This window comes from Clavelina lepadiformis, chromosome 7 (assembly GCF_947623445.1).
Source record: "Clavelina lepadiformis chromosome 7, kaClaLepa1.1, whole genome shotgun sequence".
Lineage (NCBI taxonomy): Eukaryota > Metazoa > Chordata > Ascidiacea > Aplousobranchia > Clavelinidae > Clavelina > Clavelina lepadiformis.
This window is the reverse complement of record NC_135246.1, coordinates 2,002,379-2,025,212: the sequence shown is the minus strand read 5'-3', so window position 1 is coordinate 2,025,212 and position 22,834 is coordinate 2,002,379. Positions and strand designations below refer to the sequence as shown.

General features: G+C 35.9%; 2 protein-coding genes across 3 annotated transcripts; both read left to right on the top strand.

Moving 5' to 3' along the window:
* The first annotated feature begins 5,433 nt into the window (after window positions 1-5,433).
* On the top strand, window positions 5,434-7,182 carry LOC143465968 (epididymal sperm-binding protein 1-like). Its single transcript, XM_076964524.1, has 6 exons — window positions 5,434-5,521; window positions 5,876-6,058; window positions 6,172-6,336; window positions 6,518-6,703; window positions 6,810-6,983; window positions 7,090-7,182. Exons 1-5 carry the CDS (start codon window positions 5,452-5,454, stop codon window positions 6,977-6,979), a joined length of 774 nt encoding a protein of 257 aa, XP_076820639.1. The 5' UTR covers window positions 5,434-5,451; the 3' UTR covers window positions 6,980-6,983; window positions 7,090-7,182.
* A 4,438-nt stretch (window positions 7,183-11,620) lies between these two features.
* Window positions 11,621-16,599, top strand: LOC143465792 (solute carrier family 2, facilitated glucose transporter member 5-like). 2 transcript variants are annotated; one of them, XM_076964262.1, is made up of 10 exons: window positions 11,621-11,855; window positions 11,965-12,096; window positions 13,023-13,290; window positions 13,407-13,528; window positions 14,055-14,228; window positions 14,387-14,484; window positions 14,582-14,753; window positions 14,861-15,159; window positions 15,355-15,499; window positions 15,613-16,599. In XM_076964262.1, the coding sequence occupies exons 1-10, from the start codon at window positions 11,760-11,762 to the stop codon at window positions 15,802-15,804; spliced, it is 1,698 nt and encodes a 565-aa protein (XP_076820377.1). In that variant the 5' UTR covers window positions 11,621-11,759; the 3' UTR covers window positions 15,805-16,599. The 2 variants fall into 2 exon arrangements, with proteins under 2 accessions (XP_076820377.1, XP_076820378.1); XM_076964263.1 differs by lacking the exons at window positions 11,621-11,855; window positions 11,965-12,096 and adding an exon at window positions 12,384-12,950.
* The last annotated feature ends 6,235 nt before the right edge of the window (window positions 16,600-22,834 follow it).

Genomic DNA, 22,834 nt, shown 5'->3' with positions numbered 1-22,834 from the left:
ATTTCCATGATTGTGGTAAAGATGCTGTACTAGTACCAAAAGAGAAAACCTTCACTTCACTTACGGCAGATCAGGGATTATATTCAGTAAAAATAGGTTTTAACCTATGATGTAAAATATATATATAATTTAAAGTAAGTGAAAAGCTCTTTTTCATATCAGCAAAAACTGAAACAGTCTCATTTACTGACTAACAGAATATGCTTCTTAACTATACTCATATTAAGTTGGAAAAATCACACAAGCCAGTATCATACGATAAAATATTGGTCTGGTTCTGTTCAGATTCAGTGTAAACCACGTACCACATAGTAATACAAGAAAAGGTCTCCCAAGTTCATACGAATGGGAAGATCTGCCTTGCCTTAGTCTTGACTTGAGAAATTGATTGCAATAAAACCGCTGGGATTGTGTAGAAGCTAACGCCCAGCCTTGCAATGGTATAGATCACATTCAATGCTCGATGGTGCTTTAACTGTTATCGTGGTAACTGATAATGCTCTCCGTGGGTAAAGTATTAACAATGCTCTTGAACCTTCTGTTCAGCAATACCGGTAACAGTTAGACTAAAATAAAGAATATTCCATGGACATGGCACAAGTTAGAGAAGATAGTTGGACTTCGAGCAGTGAGAATTTATAAACAAGATTCAGTTAAACGAAAACAATTAAAGTAACTCTCCGCGAAGTGAATTAAGCCAGATAAAAAACTCCCAGAAAGAAACTTGTTTCTGATACAGGGTTAATGACAATAGTGGTTTAAGCTACCGGTGCAAGAAAAATTGGAATGAAGATATGAAAAGAAAGCAAGCAAAGTGGGTAGTTGCAACCTCTGCGATAAAAAGTGGTGCTGTACTGACTGATGACTGCTTAACAGGTGATTGTGGTTATGAAGAGGTCTTTTTCTGTGTTGAATGTGATCTTTAAGTGTAAATATTGGAATTGTGTGATGTGTAACAAAGCACTGACGTTTCAAGATGAATAACAACTGCTATTATAATGCAAAACTATCAGCCTGCTTTTTATTTTATTTATTTGTTTATTTATTTGTATTATTTTATTATTACGCCATTAAAATGGTTGTTTCTTTTCAAAAGCGCAGATAGCTGTTCATATTACCCCATACGTTGACTATACAGGTGGTAAAGTGAAAGTTAATCAAAAAATACAATATATTTCACTTTACTCGTAGAGCAAAGTGAGTGAACTAACCAAGGCCCATAGTGGAAAGTGTGGAACCTGCACGCACATGATTCATCAATATGTACGCCGAATACTTTACTTACCAAACCAATTTATCTAAATAATAAACAAAAAAACTGGTTGTTTTAACGCCAATTCATATTAAATAAACAAAGAATTCAGATTTCCGTGCACACCGAAATTTGCATGTTTGCAAACATAATTTCTCTTTGAAAACTGTTGTACTTTCCAGTAGGTCCAAGGTGTTTTACCAAGAGGGCAATTTTATGCTAAAATAAGGTTTTGGTGACCGTATTTAAACAACCTCTGAATTTTCTAAGATCTAAAAACCTTAAAAAGTAGTTCAATTTGCCCCAGTTTGCTGTAATCTAGGCTATATATTCAGCCACAGGTCAGCAGGGTAGGTTAATACCGGTAGACAGTATTGCAAGCTCAGTGGCGAGTTTAGTATTTTATTTGCAAAACCAACTCAAAGTTCAAAAATTATAACATGAAGATATGTTAGATATAGTGGGATGAAAAATAAATACTGGTAAACTCTGAACAAATTACCATCTTAGACTGTCAGCAGACTGCGACGTCGTTAACTTTTAGCAAATCCCCTTCAAAAACGTTAAAACAAAGTGTGTTCCGAGTCTGAGTCTGGTACAATATTTACAGCAAATTAGCCCACAACCACAAGACGTGGAAATGACGTGACAGCCCTAAAGCTTAACTTGCTAAAACATCGGCGTTTTAGGCGTAGGCTAGCTAACTTCCAACTTTAGAACTTGGAACCTTTCAAAATTCAAAATGAGAATCTGAAATGGAACCACTTCATGCGTAAAGTTGTCAGAAAAGAAAGGGGAATCCCAAAATGTTGGCGTCAAACATACGCCACCTTTAAAACCACAAACACCAACAAAAATCCTTGATAGTATCTTTTAGAATTTAGAACACCGAGCTGAAATCAACAAAAAATGCAAGCTTTTGTACAAGTGTAAAAATAAATTTTATATCAAGGCGTTCTAAAGTGGCTTGAAAACACAAAACTTTGCTTTTCGCTAAATTTGAACTATGTGGAGAGATAAGCAAATTTTAAAGCTATCTTTTCAAATTTTTGAAAACTCTTTTCCCCCCACTTTTCAACACAATCTTAAAAATCCCAATGACCTGAGTGGCATCAAATATTTCGTTCATAGTTCGGATATTCTTTGCTTGACTTAAACTTGGCGATGATTCCTCGCTTGAGTCTCTTGACCGAGTCATAGTCCAGATTCTTATAAATAGATATAGCCTACCCGTATTGGAACTTGATTCTTTCGGAAAAAAACACAATGTTTCGATCGAATCGTTTAATCTAGTATTGCAAGTAAATTATTGGTATCGCTAAGGTGAACGTTAAACGGTATCTATACACCGCGACTAATAAATGTCACAGGAACTTCGGGATTGGTTCCAGGCTCAAGACGACCATAATAGTGGGAAAAGTTGCGTAACTTGAGCGGAAGATTTCATCAGAACTTGTTCGGTTTAACCATAGATTTGTTATTATCTTGGTCTATTAATAGATTTGTGGCGGTAAGCGCCACGTTTTGCGAAATTTTCCATTCGAGGTTTCGTTTTTCTTTTTAATTTACATTCTTTTGTTGATTACCTTTCTTTATACAATCTTGCGTATTTAATTTTGTTCAGTACCTTAATTTACATTACGATTATCAATTTGCAAATATAGTTTTATCAGTTTTTTCATTTGTTGACCAATTTGCTTCTTTAAAGAAGTAGCTGTGTTAAGCGAGAAGAACACGCAATTTTAGTTGTGATTTTGGATAAAAGTAACCTTCTTTTTAGCCCGTTTGGCTGCAAAGCCACAAATAAAAATTGTTGATGGAAACAGGTTTGGTATAACAGAGTGACTATTTCGCAGTAAGTAGCCTACAGTAGGTCACGCAGCGCATAGTTAAAAATAGATGTTTAGGTGAGGAGAATGGGCTTGTAAGTGTTCTTATCCAATCTCATCTAATCTCTTGGATATCGTACAATTAATGCGTAACTTATAAAAAAGTTAATAAACATATTTACTTGATCTCATTGGATAAACAGCAAAGTCCAATGTCCAATGTCCACTTTTATTGCACCACTTGCAATTTATATTTGTTGTACTTAGATATTGGTTTCTTTACTATCTGCCAACCTGTATACATGTAACCGTTTTCCTCCTCAAAAAGTACGAGTTGTTGAAGTCGAGAAGAGCACTCGTCGAGTGCTATGGTGGACATCTTATAACCTCTCGTTATTGAACTTGATGTTGTATGCTGAATGTGATATTTCTAGATGTCTATTGAGAAGTAACTGAGGCGTACTTCCGCAAAAATATATGTTATTGTTAACCTGTAAATATAATCTTTGTTTGCAATAATAATAATATTTCTATTAAGTTATTACTTGTCTGTAGACTAAGTAGACTGATGCTTCGAGTTTTCTAAGCTGAATTCGTTACCTTCTGAGAATAGGTAGACAGATGCGAGTCACAGTTAATAGAGAAAATATAGGCGTCTTAATATAAAATTAAAATGAACGCTTAAGAAACAGACATACCATTGTTACATTGAATTCAGTGTAACAAGAATACATGAAAAATAGCTTTGAACGTACAATTGTTTCCGGTAAAATAGTGACAGTTTTTTTAAAAGGCTATCCAGGGTTTTGTAAAGGCTCTTTTGCTTACTGGTATGGACACTTACTACATCGCCATAAGAAATAATGGTACATCAATGAGATGTGCCTCGAGCCTCGCATGAAATTTATGTAGCGTGATGTGCCTTGAGCGAAAAAAATTCTAAACCACTGTGTACTGCGGACTGCACCGCAAGATTGCGATCTGAGGAACTATTTAACATGTGAGGCTAATCCGCTTTAATTGTTAGACATGAACAATGTCACAAAACAAACGCTTACCTACAGCATCTGACTAATAAACGTCTCCTCAGAACAAATGCGCGATGCAGACTACGTCCAGTGTAGCAGCTACAGATGATTACTGAGGCTATTCTCAGACTAAAACGATTATGACTTACGTGCTAGTGTAGCAGTCATTTTAAACGTGTGAGCATTTAATTTTGATTTTTTTGATTTTTGATTTTTATTTTTTTGATTTTTGATTTTTGATATGATTTTTTTGGCATTAGGGCAGAAAGTTTAAGAATGCAGAGTGCGTTTACCTGAATATGACTTTTTCTCAAAGGTGGACGGTACCGCGGTGCTACCATATACTATTACGGTACGAATTACTGAAACACGTTATTTTTTCAATACCGGTACCGTCGGTACTTTTGGAAAAATATACCGGATGACCGAATCCTGTAACGAATTACTTTTTTCCAAGAAATATAAGTTGGTCCAGGTACTCGATACTTTTAACTTAAGATGATTACTTCAAGGTTTTGAGAAGTATTTTTTTCAAAACGTCATTTTAATTAAAACTCAATGCAAATTTTAGCGCTTTTCGCTTTTTTTTCATCTACGAATGTCTAACAAAGTTGCAAAGAGTGTGTTTTATATATTTTTCACTTTTTTTTGACCTGAAGTAACCTTTAGCGGGGTCACAATATCAGCAAAAATAGCACTTGCAACGAGATCTGTTGTGTAAAATGTACCGATACCGAGTACCAGCAAAGTACGGAAATATTTTTGAAATATAACCGAATACCGGAACCGCCTGTATATTTTTGCCAAGTACCCGTACCGGCAGTACTTCAAAAGTTCCGACTGTCCACCATTGCTCTTTCTACTATTGTTGCAAGCAATCCAAGCATTAATTGATGTAAAATCCAAAAGGAATAGTGGTATTGAAAAATTGCTGTTGCGTTGCATAACATAGCAGCTGCCAGTACAACGCCAGAAAGGTGGAGAGGTTCTTGAGATTAACTTCAAAGAGAATTTAGTCAAAGATTAACTTTATTGGTAAACATTCAACTACGGTCGTATAAGCAGCGGGTATTCTTTAGAAACACACTGGGTAAGTTGTTAAAAGTCGTACGTTTATTTCCAATTGTGCAAGTATTTTGCCAACTGACGAAATCGCTTGTGCTTCATTATGGCAATGTTTAGAGAAACAACGAAATCGACAGTTTTGCAATACAGTAGTTAACGCTTGCCTACAATGCAAAAACAAAAAGATAATTTTATGTTTTGCAAAGATTCATCTTTTTCAATTTATTTTGCTGGTAAACATGTATTACCCTACAGGTCCGTATATTTTCAAAATTTAATGAATATGGTGTTTAAATTTGTGTTGTTTCTCATCATTTGTACCAGCTATGTCAAAACAGGCTTTGTCGGTGAGTGGATTTACAAAAATTAGTGTGTAAATGTCCTTAAAAGTTACTAATTTTTGCCAGGAAATTAGCATATACTTCACTTGACGTGTACAGAATAGACCTAGATCGTACTGGAGTCGATTACATTGCTTGGGCTTTAACTGCTAATTTTGATAATTTAATTTAATTTCGCAAATAGAATAATGCTGTGTCATTTTGACGCCCATAAAACATTTTAAAGTTTCTATTTTTGCATATTTTAAATGATGTAAATGAGATTAGTTTTTAGATGATAAATTAAAATATGTAAGTTTTAACAAATCCCCAATTCTATTACCAAGCATTCTTTTTCATTTTTATTTTATTTTTTGACAGGTTACCAAGATATGAGCTGTACCGAAGCAGGTCAGCATTGTTATTTTCCTTTTTCATACAACGGCCGAACTTACACCGCCTGCACAACTCGTGACAGTGACGAAATCCAAGGGAAGCCCTGGTGCTCAATGACAGCGAATTATGATGATGATCAGCGATGGGGAATTTGTGATACTTGCAAAGGTAGATCAACGATAAATAAATGAACAACAACAACCAACGATAAATGAATGAGAAAGTATTTATCTGCTGTCTAAAAGATTTTTTTATGATTTTATAAAAATTCTTATATGAAGACATGGCATGCACCGGTGAAGGCAAGAGGTGCACATTTCCATTCATCTACAAAGGTATTTCTTACAACAAATGCACTACGATCGACAACAAAGGCCAGTTGTGGTGCTCGCTGACGTCTGACTATGACAGATATCAAACTTGGGGCGAATGCGCCGATTGCCCAGGTAATACACTGTCTTAGTATCTGTTAAACTTGGTTTAAAACTTTCTGTAAAATCTGTAAAACTTTCTTACTTGTCTGTAAAACTGTGGAATAGTACACATTACCAAGTCTAAAATTATAATTATCTATCCACATTGATGAACGACATAAGTTGAACTTTTTACGTTTCGAAATACTTCCAGGCAACCAAGACATGAGTTGTACCGTTGGAGCAAGTCGTTGTCACTTCCCATTTACGTATGATGACGTTGTTTACAAAACCTGTACGTCACGTAACAACGCAGAAAGTGGTTGGATACCTTGGTGCTCTTTGACTGACGATTACCCAAATGACAAACGTTGGGGAAACTGTGCTACCTGTCAACAGAGTGAGAAATATATAAAAAAAAAAACACATTAATAAGGGTAGAAAGTCATTACTGTCAACAATAAGTTAATAAACAAAACGTACATTTTGCTTTTACTTCCACCAAGAATTCGACTGCACTGCCAACGGATCGAGATGTGTATTTCCTTTCATCTACAAAGGAATTTGGTACAACGAGTGTACTACAATTGACAACAACGGTCAACTTTGGTGCTCTTTATCTACCAACTATGCTGAAACTCAAAGCTGGGGAAACTGCGATACATGTCCTGAATAGTGAGGTCAGCTGCTTACTGCAATGTCTTCGTTGTATATTTCTAAATGCAGGTTTATGAATTATTGTGAATCGAAGATAACATAAAAGTATTTTATTGTTTTATAATAAAGGTGGAAAAATGATCTGCTGACCCGATTGTGTGATGGATTATTATGCTTCTTTGATTGTCATTGTACATTAATATAATGTTGGTAATCCTGCAATGAGAATTGTATATGGCTTTTTATGAAATATTTAAACATTAGCATGCAAAAATAGATTGTTTTTAAACATTAATTGGTTTGAGAGACAATCCAAGTAAAATTCATCAATAAATTAATAAATAAAAAAAACATGAAATCAAAAGCTAACATCATTTTTTAAAAAAAAAACGACCGAAATTCTTTTTGAAAACAGAGAAATTATAAATTAAACAATATTTCTGATGTAAAATAAGAAACAGGATATAGTTTGGCGCTCTTAAGGTTAACTTTTTTATTTTTCGTCACGAGCTTTCGCAAGCATAAGCTTGCTTCTTCAGGTGTACTGTGAAATAACAATATTTCTGATGAAAGAAATCGCTGTAAAGTCGACAAATCTCGAAAAGCACTCAGCAGACCAATTCTAGGAGTATGAGTTTACAAATAGTTAACTGTTTCGTTTGCTATTACCGGATTTCGTAGTGATTTCATAATAAAAAATTAAATATTCAAAATACCCAGCATAAAGCGCGGTGAAATTGTGGCCGTGGTTTAATTTATCAACTTTTTCATCGTTTTCAATTATTTGCTTCTGCAACTCTGCAGAAGCAACTCAGTTCAACATGTTGAGAAAAACATGCTATTCTACAACTCCGATCAACGACAATGTGGGTTATAATTAGATTCCTGAGTGCTCAGCTTTTTTAAATACAACAGGTAGAACTAAACGCAAAAACAAAAACCGTCGCCGAATGGTGGCGCTACAAACAAACGCAAATTTTCTCAAAGTTTACCACGCTCTCTAGCGCTGCATGGTTTGTAGAGGAGATCGCATTTTCCGCGACGAGTGAGTTCCCTACTTTTATTAAATAAGGTTGTTGTTTTTAATAAGAAGCGGAACAGCACGGAATAAATCTCGCATTATACAAAAACTGACTTGAAACACCAAGACAAGATCTCAAACCGACGTATGGCAATTGTAATAATACAGCATAGTACATGCATAGTAGTACATAGTACATGGTTCAAGTAATAATACAGCACCTGCTCATACTGTAAATATATTGCAAAATGTATCGCGGTAGCTGATGAGAAAAACGCATATCTTTGTTCGGCGGTTACTACAATAAGAGCATAGCGTGTTATCAGTGCTGAAATGTATAGGTAAGCTATGTCTCGATTGCTTAAAAATGTTAAAATTTAAATTATTTGAATTTGTTAGAATTTAAATTTAATTCTTTTTGTCTTTATTGGCATTGCTAGAATTTATGGTTCAGCTTTTTGCTCACCATTTAGAAGGCGAGAAAGAAAATGGTTACGTTCGAGTAACTTCACTGGAACTTTTTAGAATATTCTGAAGAAGGCAATCTCTCTTTCGCCTTCTGAATGACATGTTAAAGGCGCTAAGCCGGACGAGAGGCGTTTACGCACCATTCAGAAGGCGGAAGGGAAAAGACGAAGTTTGTTCAATTGATTTTGAACCTACTGCACAAGCATGCATACTAATTAAAACTCTTGTCCAATATTTAGAAGAAAAAAATGTTATTTTCGCTTTCTGCGTGGTGCGTGAAAAGCTATATCTAACAACAGATCCAACAAGACTCCTACAATTATCATGTCATCATAAAACGATAGATTTTTACGGAAAAGATTCTTTTCAATGACATTACCATAACTTTAAGCTACTGTGCTGAATTGCAACCGAAACAGAAAGAAAGCTGCTGATATAAACATTTAACAACTATCAAAGCCGACCTTATAGCAACCAACGGGAGTTCCAATGTAAAACTGATGGGGGGGACTCCAGCTCCATCATCCTTTCTTTCGAGCATCCATCAAAATATTTCCCTTTCTACGACAAAATTGATAAATAACCGTGAAATTTGTGCAAAATAGAAGCTAAATACAGTAGCTATTTTTATTTTGGTGCTTAGCAGTACGGAGCCCCCAAAAAGCCTGGGACCCGTCTTCCACATTGGCCTAAAACCGACCCCAACTATTTAAAGCTTACGCAGCTAATTAAAAAAATTGGACTTTGTTTATAGATTGAGAAACCTTTTGAAAACTTGAGCAATCACCTATAAGCACTGGTAAGGCTTTGCAATCGATTTAAAAATTGCGCAATCACTTTAAAGTTTTTTGCAACCGGTTTTAAGATTTCGCAACAGTTTTAAGATTTCGCAACAGTTTTAAATTTCGTTCAACTGATTTAGAAGTTTCGCAACTGGTCGAAGGCTTACACCTTTACCCCAGGGCCAGAAAACAAACTTTTGATGATGACATGTTCTCTCATCAGTACATAGTCTTGCGTGTGTTGAGCATAGGCAAATATAGGTCATATATAGCTACGGTACCAGTCACACATCCTCAAGCAGTTTTAAAACTTTCATCAATTTTATCACTATTTTAGCATCTAGAATCAGCAAACAGCAAAAGAGATGGTACCGTATGAATCTAATTGGCTATGGTCTGAAGGTATTATCTTCATCGATGTTTTACCTGTCGATTCCGATGACAATATTTTAAAGTCTACTTCGCTTTTAAGCGACCTTCACAAAAGTATTTTATTAACAAATTGCAGCGACATTCGAATCCTGGCTAATTGGCTTTAATATTTCCCACCAAGCACCATATCATGTGCTGCGGTTTACCGGTGTTTTCATTAATTTCAATACTGATTGTCTTGTGCTTCTTTCGTCACCACCATAGAATCACAAAACCACGTGGTTCTTTCTGGTAGCGAGAAATATGACAATAACTTGCATCAATCTGTTCATAAGGAAACATAATGTTCATATATTTTTCTGTAATAACAAAGCAACACCATGAACGTGTTAACGATTATATTTTCATAAAAATAATCACAATGATTCATTTTGAAGAAAAATTTACATATTCACATTAAATTCCAAACCTTAAACGTGGAAAAACCGTTATTATTATTATAATGCGGAAAGTTTTCAGCTGACATATAGTGACTGTGCCGTAGTGTACCGATTTCGAGAGTAGCCAACGTTTTTTCCGTTTTTTTCCACGACAGCACAAACATCACGTAGCATTAATGACGTCACTTATCACGTTCAGTCTGCTTTCCTTTTTCGGTTTCCCTCTCTCGTTCTCTCGCGCTCTGTGGCGATGAGAAAGGGACTATGACGTCATGTTTTCAAGAAAGGACGTTGACTCGTTCCATTTTAATTCAAGTTTTTCCACTTTTCCTGACATGAAATTGCGTCATAAAAGAATCCCGACCAAGTGTGACTCACGTTGCTCACATGCGCTACAGCATCGTGGCTCAAATGCGACGTGCTAGCTCATCTTCAACGTGCTATACTTTTGCATGTATTTGTCGCTATTCGTTATATAATAAACATCAGTAGAATTCAAGCTGTATACTAGATAAGCAGCTTTGTTTACGTTAACTTCACTGCGTTTAATACAAAGCAACAAGTAGTTCTTAATATTATTATGTGTAAACTAAGACATGTTTTAGGCAAAGTCTCCTAGTAATATACATGTTAGGCTTGCTAAGCGGAAGCTGTGTTCATTATGTCAAGCATGTCTTACAAGATGCGCCAACCGGCGTTTCCGCAATACAGTATAATCTACTTTAATGCTAATTTAAGATCGTTGGTTTTTTTCTAACTTGGAATTTCCACAGAACATAAGAAAAATCGTGGATAAACGTTAATGGTGACATTGACAGCCACACATAAACATTTCTTATAAATTTGCCGGTAAAAAATTCAACGCCACCGCCGTCACGTCCACAAGCTGTTTACCGATAAGCGAACAGGACATATATTGATTAGCACCCTGAGTACGTGAGGGAACGTCCGGTACCAGTCGAGCTAAAATTATCGTCAGCGTAATACGATGTCAAGCCGACGCACATCCTTATATGAAAGATCAAAATAACAAAATTTTATTGTTTATTGCCCTTAAGCCTACTTTGAACCCGCTGTAACAAACAAAATAATAACCTTTGGTAGGTCGTATAATTTATTTCTCTGTGACGCGTGTTTATGTGGCTTTTGGTCTGTGAGAGCAGCAACTACCAACAACAATGTACATTATTGCATTTTTCTGGTTATTCTATCTTAATAATTGCATTGTGTAGTTTAAGTGACGACCATGTGTTGTATAAAAATTGTTAATGAAAAAAAAGGATAATTTTACGATTTAATGTTAACGAATTATATCCCTAAACTAGTTTGTTCCTTTGTGAAATGATTTCAAACGTTTATGTAGAAACATTTCACTTTCACATTAATATCACGAACTTTGAAATTTTTGGTAAACTCTCTTCGGTAAATCGGCTAGCAGCAACTTGTCACGTGCCTTCTCTCGATAACTTCGAGAAGAACCGTAATCGTAGGGAAATCACCGAATAAACCTTAATATAATACCAACGTGGACATGAAAAATAGATGCGATTTGAAAATTCTTCGAAATAAAGGCTTTACGTTTAAGAAAGGATTTTTTATAGATTAAACTTTGGTTAATAACAAGACAGTTATAGTTTCTTTAATAATGATAACGGCTTATTCTTGTAGCAAGCGATAAAGTGTATTATTCCAAGTAGCAGTAAAACACATTCAAATATGTCTGAAACTCGTATTTACAAAGCACCGGAGAAAGAAAGAATATCATTCATAAAGAAAAAGCAACAACACCAAAATGGGCTTAAGTTTCAACCCGTAAGTCGTTCTTTGATGTACTGTTAATAATTTCGGAGAACAAATTTTCTGTGCAAAGGTTAATTATTCCCATTCTTCCAACATAACCAGTTTATTTTGCTACATGCAGGAAAACTCAAATTTCGGATTTCTATGTCTTCTCATGACATCAACAATGCTACCCTTTCTTGTGGGGTACCATTTCACACTGGTGAACCCCATTATACCTGCCCTGAAGATTATGTACAATGAAACCTATATGGTAAGATATTTCTTTTTGCTTTATGCCGTTACTTATACAATTGAACAAGTGGCTTAATTTTGTCAAAAATTTGCAAGACTTTTTAATGACACATTGCTGAAACGGCACACTTCCGAAAATGTGCGACAAACGTTTAATATTTTTTAACACCGTTTTATAGGTGATACATTTTTGCACGTATAAAATACATATCCATTGCAACGCGTGTATACTGTACGTATTTTTTATAAATTACGAGTAAAAACAAGTTTAATCACAAAAGTCTATGCATTTTTAGGGGTAACAACTGCTGCTGCGGTTTCTAAGCTCATCGCTCGTGTACGTGATTTCATAGTCCAATCTAAAATGCACGCAACGGTAATCACGTTTTACCGTCTTAGAAAAGTTGCAGGTCAACTTCCTGTTTATTTACTCTCTGAATTCCTGTTACGTAAACCTTGTTATTACGCAATATGATGACATAACTGATAACTAGCTTTAAGGGACATGTCCTTGGTTGAGATGTTTCAAAGGTCGATGAATACCAGATCTTTGCTTGACTTATATTATCGCTTTAAGTGACGCAAGAAAGCCACAACTGCGTCGCCTTTGGAAACGATTACAAAAACAGCTTTGACATTTAAGGCAATGTGGGTCAGCGAGCGACTAAGCGAACACAAAATTATTATTCAGTTGCTATTATTAATTACATTTCAATTTCAATTACAAATATTACAAAATTACTCTACAAAAAATCTAAATCTTTAAAATATGCCTCAACTAATATGTCAAACGGCCAAACAAAAATAAAAACGAAATAAAAGTCCGCGATGGCACTGAAATGTACAATCTTGCACTTGTTTTATGTCGAACAAGTAAGTTGAAAATTTATCGCATTCATATAAGATATCTATGCCAACAAAATATCGGTTATTCTTTTTTCACAGAGTCGTTATGGAGAAGCGATGTCTGATTCGACGTGGTTAGGTTTGCTGACTATGTCTGTTTCATCAATTGTGATTGGTGCCTTCGTTGGTGGAACAACGACCAAATTTCTTCTCAACTTTGTCTCTAGCAAGAGACTGAATCAAATTGCCCACGTCATCAATCTAATAGCCATTGTGGTTTCATCGTTAATTGGCGGCGTCACGCAATCTTACGAAGCTTTCATCGCCGGCCGTTTGATAGCCGGAATTCCATGTGGAATAACATTTAGTAAGTAACTCAGTTACGGCCCAGATTATTTGAGTTTTTTTTATGAATCAACGTGTTATAATGTTATGTTCAGACCCAAAGAGGGGCGTCTTTTAACGTCATCTATTCTTTTGCAGATTTAGCCCCTATGCTCGTAGCTGAATTAAGTGCTCGTCGTAAGCGAGGATTTTGGGAGAGCACTATCGGTGTCTCGATAAGTTTCGGGTTTTTGATTGCTGCCATACTTGCACACCCAAAGGTGATTACGGTTTATGTTTTGGCACAGAATGTTCCGTCCTTGAATTTGTAATGCTGTCAACCGTTGCTTTAAGATCAATTTTCATTAAACGTCAACAGCATTTAAAACATTAAAATCGATTAAACTTTATTAAATAAACATTAAAGCAATTGCACGGTCTACCAAGCACGTGTGTACAATGGCAAAGCGCATTCGTAACAGTTCAGCTAAAAGTAAAAAAGATACGACCGCAGTGGTTAAACTGAAACTGCGCAAAGTCGATCTGATTACGAAGCAACCGCTGAAAATTACACTGCGGTCGACGTGTACGATACGTCACCGTCAAACTAAATGCTGATCGGTGTTGACCAATGAATCGTATGGGTTATTAATTATGATGATAACGTACGATAAAAACGTACGCAAGTACATTGTAAGATTGTGGTTATTACTTAAGTGAAATAAACAGCAGTAATTTAAACAAAAACGAGCCTCATTTTGAATAACACGAAATGAAAATATTTTAACTCATCTTCCGCTGTTATAGGTTCTTGGCTCCTTAACATTGTGGCCAGTTCTCATTGGGTTAGGGGTACTTCCCTCTTTCATCTATCTAATAGCCAGCATTAACATCCCTGAGACTCCCTATTATTTGTTACGGCACGGAAGGAAAGAAGAAGCGTTGGATGTTTTGACGGAACTTAGGAAGAATGAAGACGAAGTATGTAGCTTACAGAATGAGAGAAACATTTTTTTGAAAAAAGATGCTAAATGCTAAATACATGCTAAATGGAAGCTAAATATGCTAAATAGATGCCAAATACGGGAGGGATAAAATTCAAACTGTGCAATCTTATAGTGGAACGTCTTTTATTTTAGAGTGTTGCCAAACAGGAAGTGGAAGAGATTGAAAATGAAATTGGTGATTCCGGAAAAGTGTATGGAATTGTGAAGATATTAAAGAACAAGCAATACAGGTAATCGATAGCAACAATGCATTCACGGAAGTATTACAACAAAGGTAGTTACCTTGTTTTCGACGAGGCTTTAACTATATAACGCTCTTCTCCTCAGAAATCAGCTTATTGCCGTTTTTGCCTTGTACGCCAATTTGATGCTATGCGGAGTGAACAATATTCTTTTTTACTCGGACCTCATATTTAAGGAAGCCGGAATTTCAGCAGACAATGTCACTTTTGCAACAATTGGAGTTTTTGCTTTGCAATTCGTTATGGCCTTAATTGGGGTAAGGTGATCAACGCAAATGGTTTCTTTATACGGATATAAGTTACTGTTTGTTACCTAATTGACGAAGCGTTTATTAACTGTGTTAACGTATCGCTATTTTAACAGGCTAAATTTGTCGACCGGTTCGGTGGACTTAAAGTTACAATAGCAGGAAGCATCGGCTTCATCGTTTCCCTCACCCTGTTCACTGTGAGCCAAGCGATGGTTTATAAACAGAACTCCGCCGTTTTGTCACCTTTGCATACCACCGCTGACGAACAACTTTTGACCAATGGCAGCGCCTTTGCTTCTGTGACCCATTCTACTTTTACCGCTGAGACCACTTCTCTTATAGCTAGCGCACAGGATGGAGCAAATCCGTGGTCATTCGTGTCAGTTTTGGCAATCGGAATTTTCATGGTTGCGTAAGTTAATATAATTAACAGAACAAATCGACTAAAAAATTGCTTACGAGATAGAAATGATTCATATGAACTAAAGAGTAGATTTCCGAGTTACTTTATCCGGTTGTCGGTAAACGGTTTGAAACGACCTGGAACCACTTTATTCATAACCATACACTTTATTCGCTTGGTTACGTGGATTTTTTGTTGCTGCAGGTGGTCCGGTGGCACCCACATATCAACTTTTGCGCTGTTAGGCGAACTCACCATTGAGCCTACTCGAGCCACCTGCTTCTCATACGGCAACGCGGTCATGTGGACCACATCGTGGATAGTCAGCTTTGTCCCACCTTACTTACAGGTGAAAACTTACCGTTTGTGACGTCACTCTTTCGTTCAGAAACTTTTAAGTTCATAAGCTTGTGAGCTACGACAGTTCGTGGATCACACGTTTTACGTCGTTTTGAATTACAGGAGGCGTTAGGTCCTTACTCGATGGTTATTTGGCTCGGTTTCACCGTCTTCTTCCTGGTTTACATGGTCATTTGCATTCCTGATACGAAAGGCAGAACAACCAAGCAGATACAAGCGAAATTTGGCGGCAAAACCGATTCCAGTGCGTCTTTCGGCATTGTTCTCACTGAAGTTGAAAGCCTAAACGTGTAAATTTGTCTGCCGATTGCTATGGAGACCGCTTTTTGAAGCTTTTAACCGCTGTACTTTTCGCTTTTTCTATTTAATACATAACTTTCTCAACGTTTTTGTATGCAATGTTCCGCAGCATACGTTAATATTCATGTTTATATCCATTTCTTTATGTGTCTAATTTATTTATTTATTTGTTTTGTAAGCATCGTTCATGTATTATGCTGTGGCTTCGTTAGCGCAAGACAATTGAAGCGTTCTCTGTTTGATAAAGATACAGCTATAAATAGCTCTTAAATTTGCACGTTATATCGAGCTTTTCAAACAAAATACCATTATTGTGATGCATATTTCAACGTTATGTAAAATACTTTGTTTTGCTGAAACTCATATAATTAGGCAATTTTTTCTGTCTCATGTAGATAATTATAAAACTTCAAAAAATTCTTTCTTCTGTTTGATGTGTTTGTGTGAACATAACACAAAGAAATTGCATGGTTATAAAGGTTTTAAGCAGCAGTTCAATTACTGTATAGTAGACGAAACTACAGTATATTTCATGCATATTATATATATATTATTAAAGTTTTTTACCGGTTTCAGCACTCAAATATACATATAAAAATTTAAAATTTATCCTTTTTTATCCTGTTTATCCAAGGGTTACAAAAAAGGGTGCATGATTTTCAATGGAAATTATAATATCGTATTTCTTGCCAATATTAATAACGTTGTCTTAGCTACTCAACCAAACTGTTAAATGCATGTGTTTTCTCAAGTAAATTTTGCCACAAAATAAAATCTGTTACCAACTTGCTTTCACTGTGACCACTATCACTATCTAGCGGATTAGAGTACATACATAGATTTATTTAAGGAGCTTATACCCCGGATGCGATTGCGTCGCTGTACGACAACACATCCGCTAGATGGGGTGTGGGGTAGTCAACTAAATTGCAATGTTGTATATGCAATCAATGATCGAAACTGGTTAAGGGACTTCCATTGTCTTATCAATCATTGTCTTCGTACCAATCTTCATTGTCCTTGTCTTTTTCACCTTTCTGGAAGGTCAATAGTTCAAGCTGGTCTCTTTGTCTGCATGTGACGTCACAGAAACTAGCTCGGTTTTTGGACGAACGTCATCATACTTTAGCACTTTTCTGAATGCTTTCGAAATTTTCATAGACTTTCTTCGATTTCTCTTCTCTAGCCTATACTTCCTTCCAAGTTGCCTCAGTGAAACTGCTGAAAAGCGTAGTTGACAATGACGACAATTTAATTAGGATTATAATGCTTAAAGTTAGTCTACTTAAGTTGTTGATTGTTTTCTATACAATCTTCACAGCATTTTTGTTGCAGTTGTAACGTTTCTTATAATTATAAATTTACGGGAACCGTCAAAGCGTCTCAGGTTTAATAACATGATATCACACGACCTCAGATTGGCCGCGAAACCTCAAACATTTCATCATTCATCATCGGACATTTTACTTTCCCAGCAAACCTGGCAATCTGAATATTCGGTGACTTTGTTTCGTTCAAATCGTTTAATTACTTCCGGTTTAAGTTTTGCAAAGCGTAGTAAGTGTGACGCAATGATCCATGACCGTATATACTTTATGCATATTTTTCTTTTATCCTGTTTTATGGTGATTGTTTCCGGCCCCTGCGTTTTTAATCAGCCCCTCCTTGTTTTTAACCAGCCCCTCGGTAAATTCAGGAAAATCTTTCCGGTCCCACTAAGTCAGAAAGCAGAGTTAGCAACCAAATGTAAAATTGTCCGACTGTAATAAATTTGGAAAACAACTTTGACCCTTGTCATCACTTTTATTACAAGTCAACACGCGAAATGTAACCAACTTAATAATGGGATACTGTAGTTTTAATTTACAGCGTACAGGACTACATAACTGTTTAATTTAATAATTAATAGTTACAATAACAGACTGCATACGCTGGTCTGGACTGGACTGGTGAACGGTCTTCATAATCAGGGCTTCTCAAACTTTTTGGTTCTACGACGCGATTTTAGAAAGGATATTTATATGCGACCCCTTGAGGGGTAGCCTACACGTTAATGATGTAAAAACAATAAACGTCAAATTACAAATCTCAAGTGGCATTTTTGTCTCTGGCAAAATCATACAAGTGCACGCAATCCACCGAAGCAACAGTAACTGTAGCCTACAGTAACAAAAGAATATCATAATGGAAACAGTAAAGCGAACAAAAAATTGACAAAAAAGCATTTCAATTTATAAAAATTAAAATTGTTTTCACGACCCCAAAATTGCATTTTGCGACCACAAACGGGGTCGCGACCCACAGTTTGAGAAGCCCTGTCCATAACCACAACTAAAGTAGTTCAAGAAGTGATTCTTGAAAAATCTGAGAGTACTTTTGGGAACGACATCTATTTATAAATACTGTATTCTGTTAAAATTTATCTCTTTCAATATGATTCCAACCTAGTTTCCCGAAAAGTTGCTCGTCCAACCTAACCAAAGGTAATCTATAGACGTCTTAGCGTAATAACGTAATAATAGCAAGTACATTAGACTTAGAGAGTGACAATGAGTTCAGTAAGTTTAGCCTTGATCATTTAAAGAACGTTACTTGTTAGCTTTCTGTACACTCAACTATGGTTTGTGAGGAACCCAACGTTTCTAATATTCAGGTGAGTGTGAAAAGAAAAAGGTTAATACATATTTTGATAAATATAACATTTTTAAATTACGCGCAGGAAATTATGCAATACTGGTCTTGTGACCCTATCTGTATGGAAACTGGGAAGCTTGCATTTTATGAATTGTTGGTATTTTCTGTTCCTCCATGCACATGCAGTCTTTGCATGCGTGTGTTTCTTATGGCAATTTGTGAACATATTAGATCAATTTAATTTCTTTATTACAGCACAATTCAAAAATTACCCATCGATATGATCTAGATCAGGCATCTCAAACTCGCCGCATGCCACTTGTTTCTGTTTTCGTATTCTTACCGAAAATTACAATGAACGACATTTCATAAATTGCTCGCTACAGCATCTCATTTTTATAGCACTTGCAATTTATGTGTCATTTATTGTACACCGCCAACCGATAGCTTAACAAATCACATATGCAGTTGCCAAAGAGTGAATTTTTGTTGTTGTATTTATCGTTGAGTGATTTGCAGACACATTAACCATTCTGGGAAGTATTACTAACTATTCAATGCTCTTTGCACAAACGAAAATATTCGAAACTGCGGCTTATTTGCAATTGTCAAATTTATTCACAAAAATCGCCCTGCGATTTATAATGTCGTTGAATTCACTACACTCTCTGTCCATCAGAAATATACTAATCTAAAAATCATTTTACTCCATGTTGGTTAGCCTAAATGTATACAGATAGATATGTACTAAATGTATACAGACTTTGGCGTAGGCTTATATTAAATATGATGTCAGGTTGCAGGTATCTGAATTTCTTCGTGATTCATTCGAAACTCTCAAATCATCACTTCTCCGTCAGGCTTTGGATGATTCACAGTGATGATGATGAAACTGTTGAGAAATACACTGCTGTGTGTGCAAAAACCTAAATGCCAGTTTTACAAACTTTCACCTTTCACCTTTCACCTTTCACCTTTCACCTTTCACCTTTCGAAAACTAATTCTCCGAAAGTTCTGCGAATGGTCGGACAATTTAAAAAAGCTTATTGAGGTTATGTCATAATCGCTTTTTTTTTTTTTTTGACAAACCACTATGTTTGTGCAAACGTTTGTCAACTATATTCACTTGAAGAGAGCATAGAACACCAAGAAGATTTTTCTTCATCATTTTTGCGAACATTTCTGTTCGTAGTCATGGCGAAGGAAAAACCTCATCGTATCTATATTAAGCCAACAAGTATCTGGCAAAGACAAATTATCGCGTAAGTGCGAAGAAACAGTTTTATTGAAACAACGGTTCTGGTAAAAAAGCATAAGCTTCATTTCAGGTCAAGTGAATGAAAAATGTACCACGCCAGAAAGACCAAAACTGATATTTTCGCCAGTGACGTAACAATATTTACTTCTTCGTCATCACGCCGGAAATCTCCGTCGTATCAGTCAAAATTTACATATAGGCTTGTAAGTTGTAACTAAGATTGCAACGTCTTGCAGTTAGCCAAAAGAAATCTTATTCACTTGTCTATGCAAAGATTTTTGTGTATAAACAATATGAAATTTTCTGCGTGGTTAAAATTCGTTTAATTGATTACAAAGAACGTTTTATGCAACGGGTGATATGTTACCTTACGCAACAAAAAATCCAAAGATCGCGTAATAGCATTTCATACTTACTATTGTTTGTGGTTACAAAGGAGATATTTTGTGAAACATCACATTAATATCTCCTTTGTAACCTCCAATAATCTAAAAACACTTTGCATTACAGAGGTATTTCCAACAAGAGCACTTCTAAATTCGTAACACTCTAAATGCATTACAAGCATTTTAAAAGCTGGGAGTGATTATGATGATTAATGCCTAACGTGTATGACGTTGCGCAATTTTGGTTACCTGCAATTTATTTAACCAATTGTTATGAATAAAAAATTGTCCAAAACATGAACTTGAAACTTGTTTTTCGATGCTTCAGCTTTGTCACATCGTGTGCACGGCAAGCAACTGCTGACTGCCCATCACATGCAATGATGCAGTACCGCAAAGCCCTGGTCCTGCCCAAAAGGTAATATTAGGAACAATAAACTACGTTGCAGAAAGTAACACGGCTCTAGCCGATGCCATTGTTACAATGCGATCCTTACTAGCAAGCATTGTCACTGTAAGCATATTTATGCTCGCCGATAACGACGCATCACAAAACAAGCGCAGTTATAAAGAGACTGGTAGCAAAGCCAAGATGTACAGCATAGTGTTTAAATGCAAATGTGAAGATTTGTGCAATGACTGACGACCGATGAGTAAGATAATTACTCAAGCAATAAGTCTCTGTCGGTAAGGTGTTATGACATACGCAGATAACACGCTTGTACTATCTCTTCGTCCTTACACCAACACAAATCACAAAACCTTTTCATAAACTTCCAAACAAAGTACTGCAACTCCAGCTATAAGAGTATAGTATGACCACCATAGTGTTGAAATGACTAGAGTCATTGACTTGGCTGAGTCAAAAGCCCTAAACGACTCGACCTGAATCGAATCACATTAAACGGTTGTGACGCCAAAAAGACAACGTTAGGCAATAAAACCGTATGATTTAAAAAATAATTTCTGTGTAAAAATAGACTAATTTGTAGACAGTTATGACGTCGTAGTAACCAATTTAAAGCAACGCATAATGTAACCTGTACCTGTACCTGCTGTACGACAACACATCCGTTAGATGGGGTGTGGGGTAGTCAACTAAATTGCAACCTTGTGTATGCAATCAATGATCGAAACTGGTTAAGGGACTTCCATTGTCTTATCAATCATTGTCTTCGTACCAATCTTCATTGTCCTTGTCTTTTTCACCTTTCTGGAAGGTCAATAGTTCAAGCTGGTCTCTTTGTCTGCATGTGACGTCACAGAAACTAGCTCGGTCTTTGGACGAACGTCATCATACCTTAGCACTTTTTTGAATGCTTTCGAAATTTTCATAGACTTTCTTCGATTTCTTTTCTTTAGCCTATACTTCCTTCCAAGTTGCCTCAGTAAAACTGCTGAAAAGCGCAATTGACAATGACGACAATTGGATTAGGATTATAATGCTTAAAGTTAGTCTACTTAAGTTGTTGATTGTTTTCTATACAATCTTCACAGCATTGTTGTTGCAGCTGTAACGTTTCTTATAATTATAAATTTACGGGAATTCGTCGAATTCGTCTCAGGTTTAATAACATGATGTATTTCGTCACACTACCTCAGATTTGCCGCAAAACGTCAAACAATTCATCATTCATCATCAGACATTTTACTTTCCCAGCAAACCTGGCAATCTGAATATTTGGTGACTTTGTTTCGTTCAAAACGTTTAATTACTTCCGGTTTAAGTTTTGCAAAGCGTAGTAAGCGTGACGCAATGATCCATGACCGTATATACTTTATGCATATTTTTCTTTTATCCTGTTTTATGGTGATTGTTTCTGGCCCCTCCGTTTTTAACCAGCCCCTCCTTGTTTTTAACAGCCCCTCCGTAGATTCAGGAAAATATTTCCGGTCCCACTAAGTCAGAAACCAAAATTAGCAGCCAAATGTAAAATTGTCCGACTGTAATAAATTTTAAAAACAACTTTGACCCTTGACATCACTTTTATTACAAGTCAACACACGAAATATAACCAACTTAATAATGGGATACTGTAGTTTTAATGCAATACACAAATGTACAGCGCAGTAAAAATTGCGTAAGATTGCATAAGATGAGACGCAGCTGGAACATATAAAACGAGTCTGATTAAAAGCAAAAGCAGTTTACAAGTTTAAGCGTTTTTAAAACAATTTCCACTAAACCACTAGACTTGGCTCGCTTTGAAAAAGTTTCTTACGATTGCAACTACCAATAAAACCAAGTCCAAATTTAAATCACAACACAAATTATGACATCACAATGATAAATAATACGATATAATTTAATGCCTACTAAAAATAAATCAAAAGCCTTAAAGCGGAAAACTGATGTGGTCACTACTATCCATGTTATGACGTCAACTCAACTCGTAATATGACGTCAACTCAACTCGCAATATGACGTCAACTCAACTTGCAACAAAGATTAGTTATCAAAAAAAAAATACGCCACATTTTGTTTTGAAATAATAACTTACCATAAGCAATCAGGAGACAGCTGAAGTGCGAAGATAAGTTAAAATGCAGGAAAGTTAACTGCTTGATAAGAAAATTTCAAAAAAACATACAAATGCTATTAAGAACACCACAGATTGATATTAAATTGAAACTTAGACACGGTTGAAGTGAATTTGTAAATTAGTAATCACTGATCAGTTAAATGAAATCTTCAGCATAAACGGCGTTGAAAATCGTCCAAAATGTAATCGTTGCTAATTGACC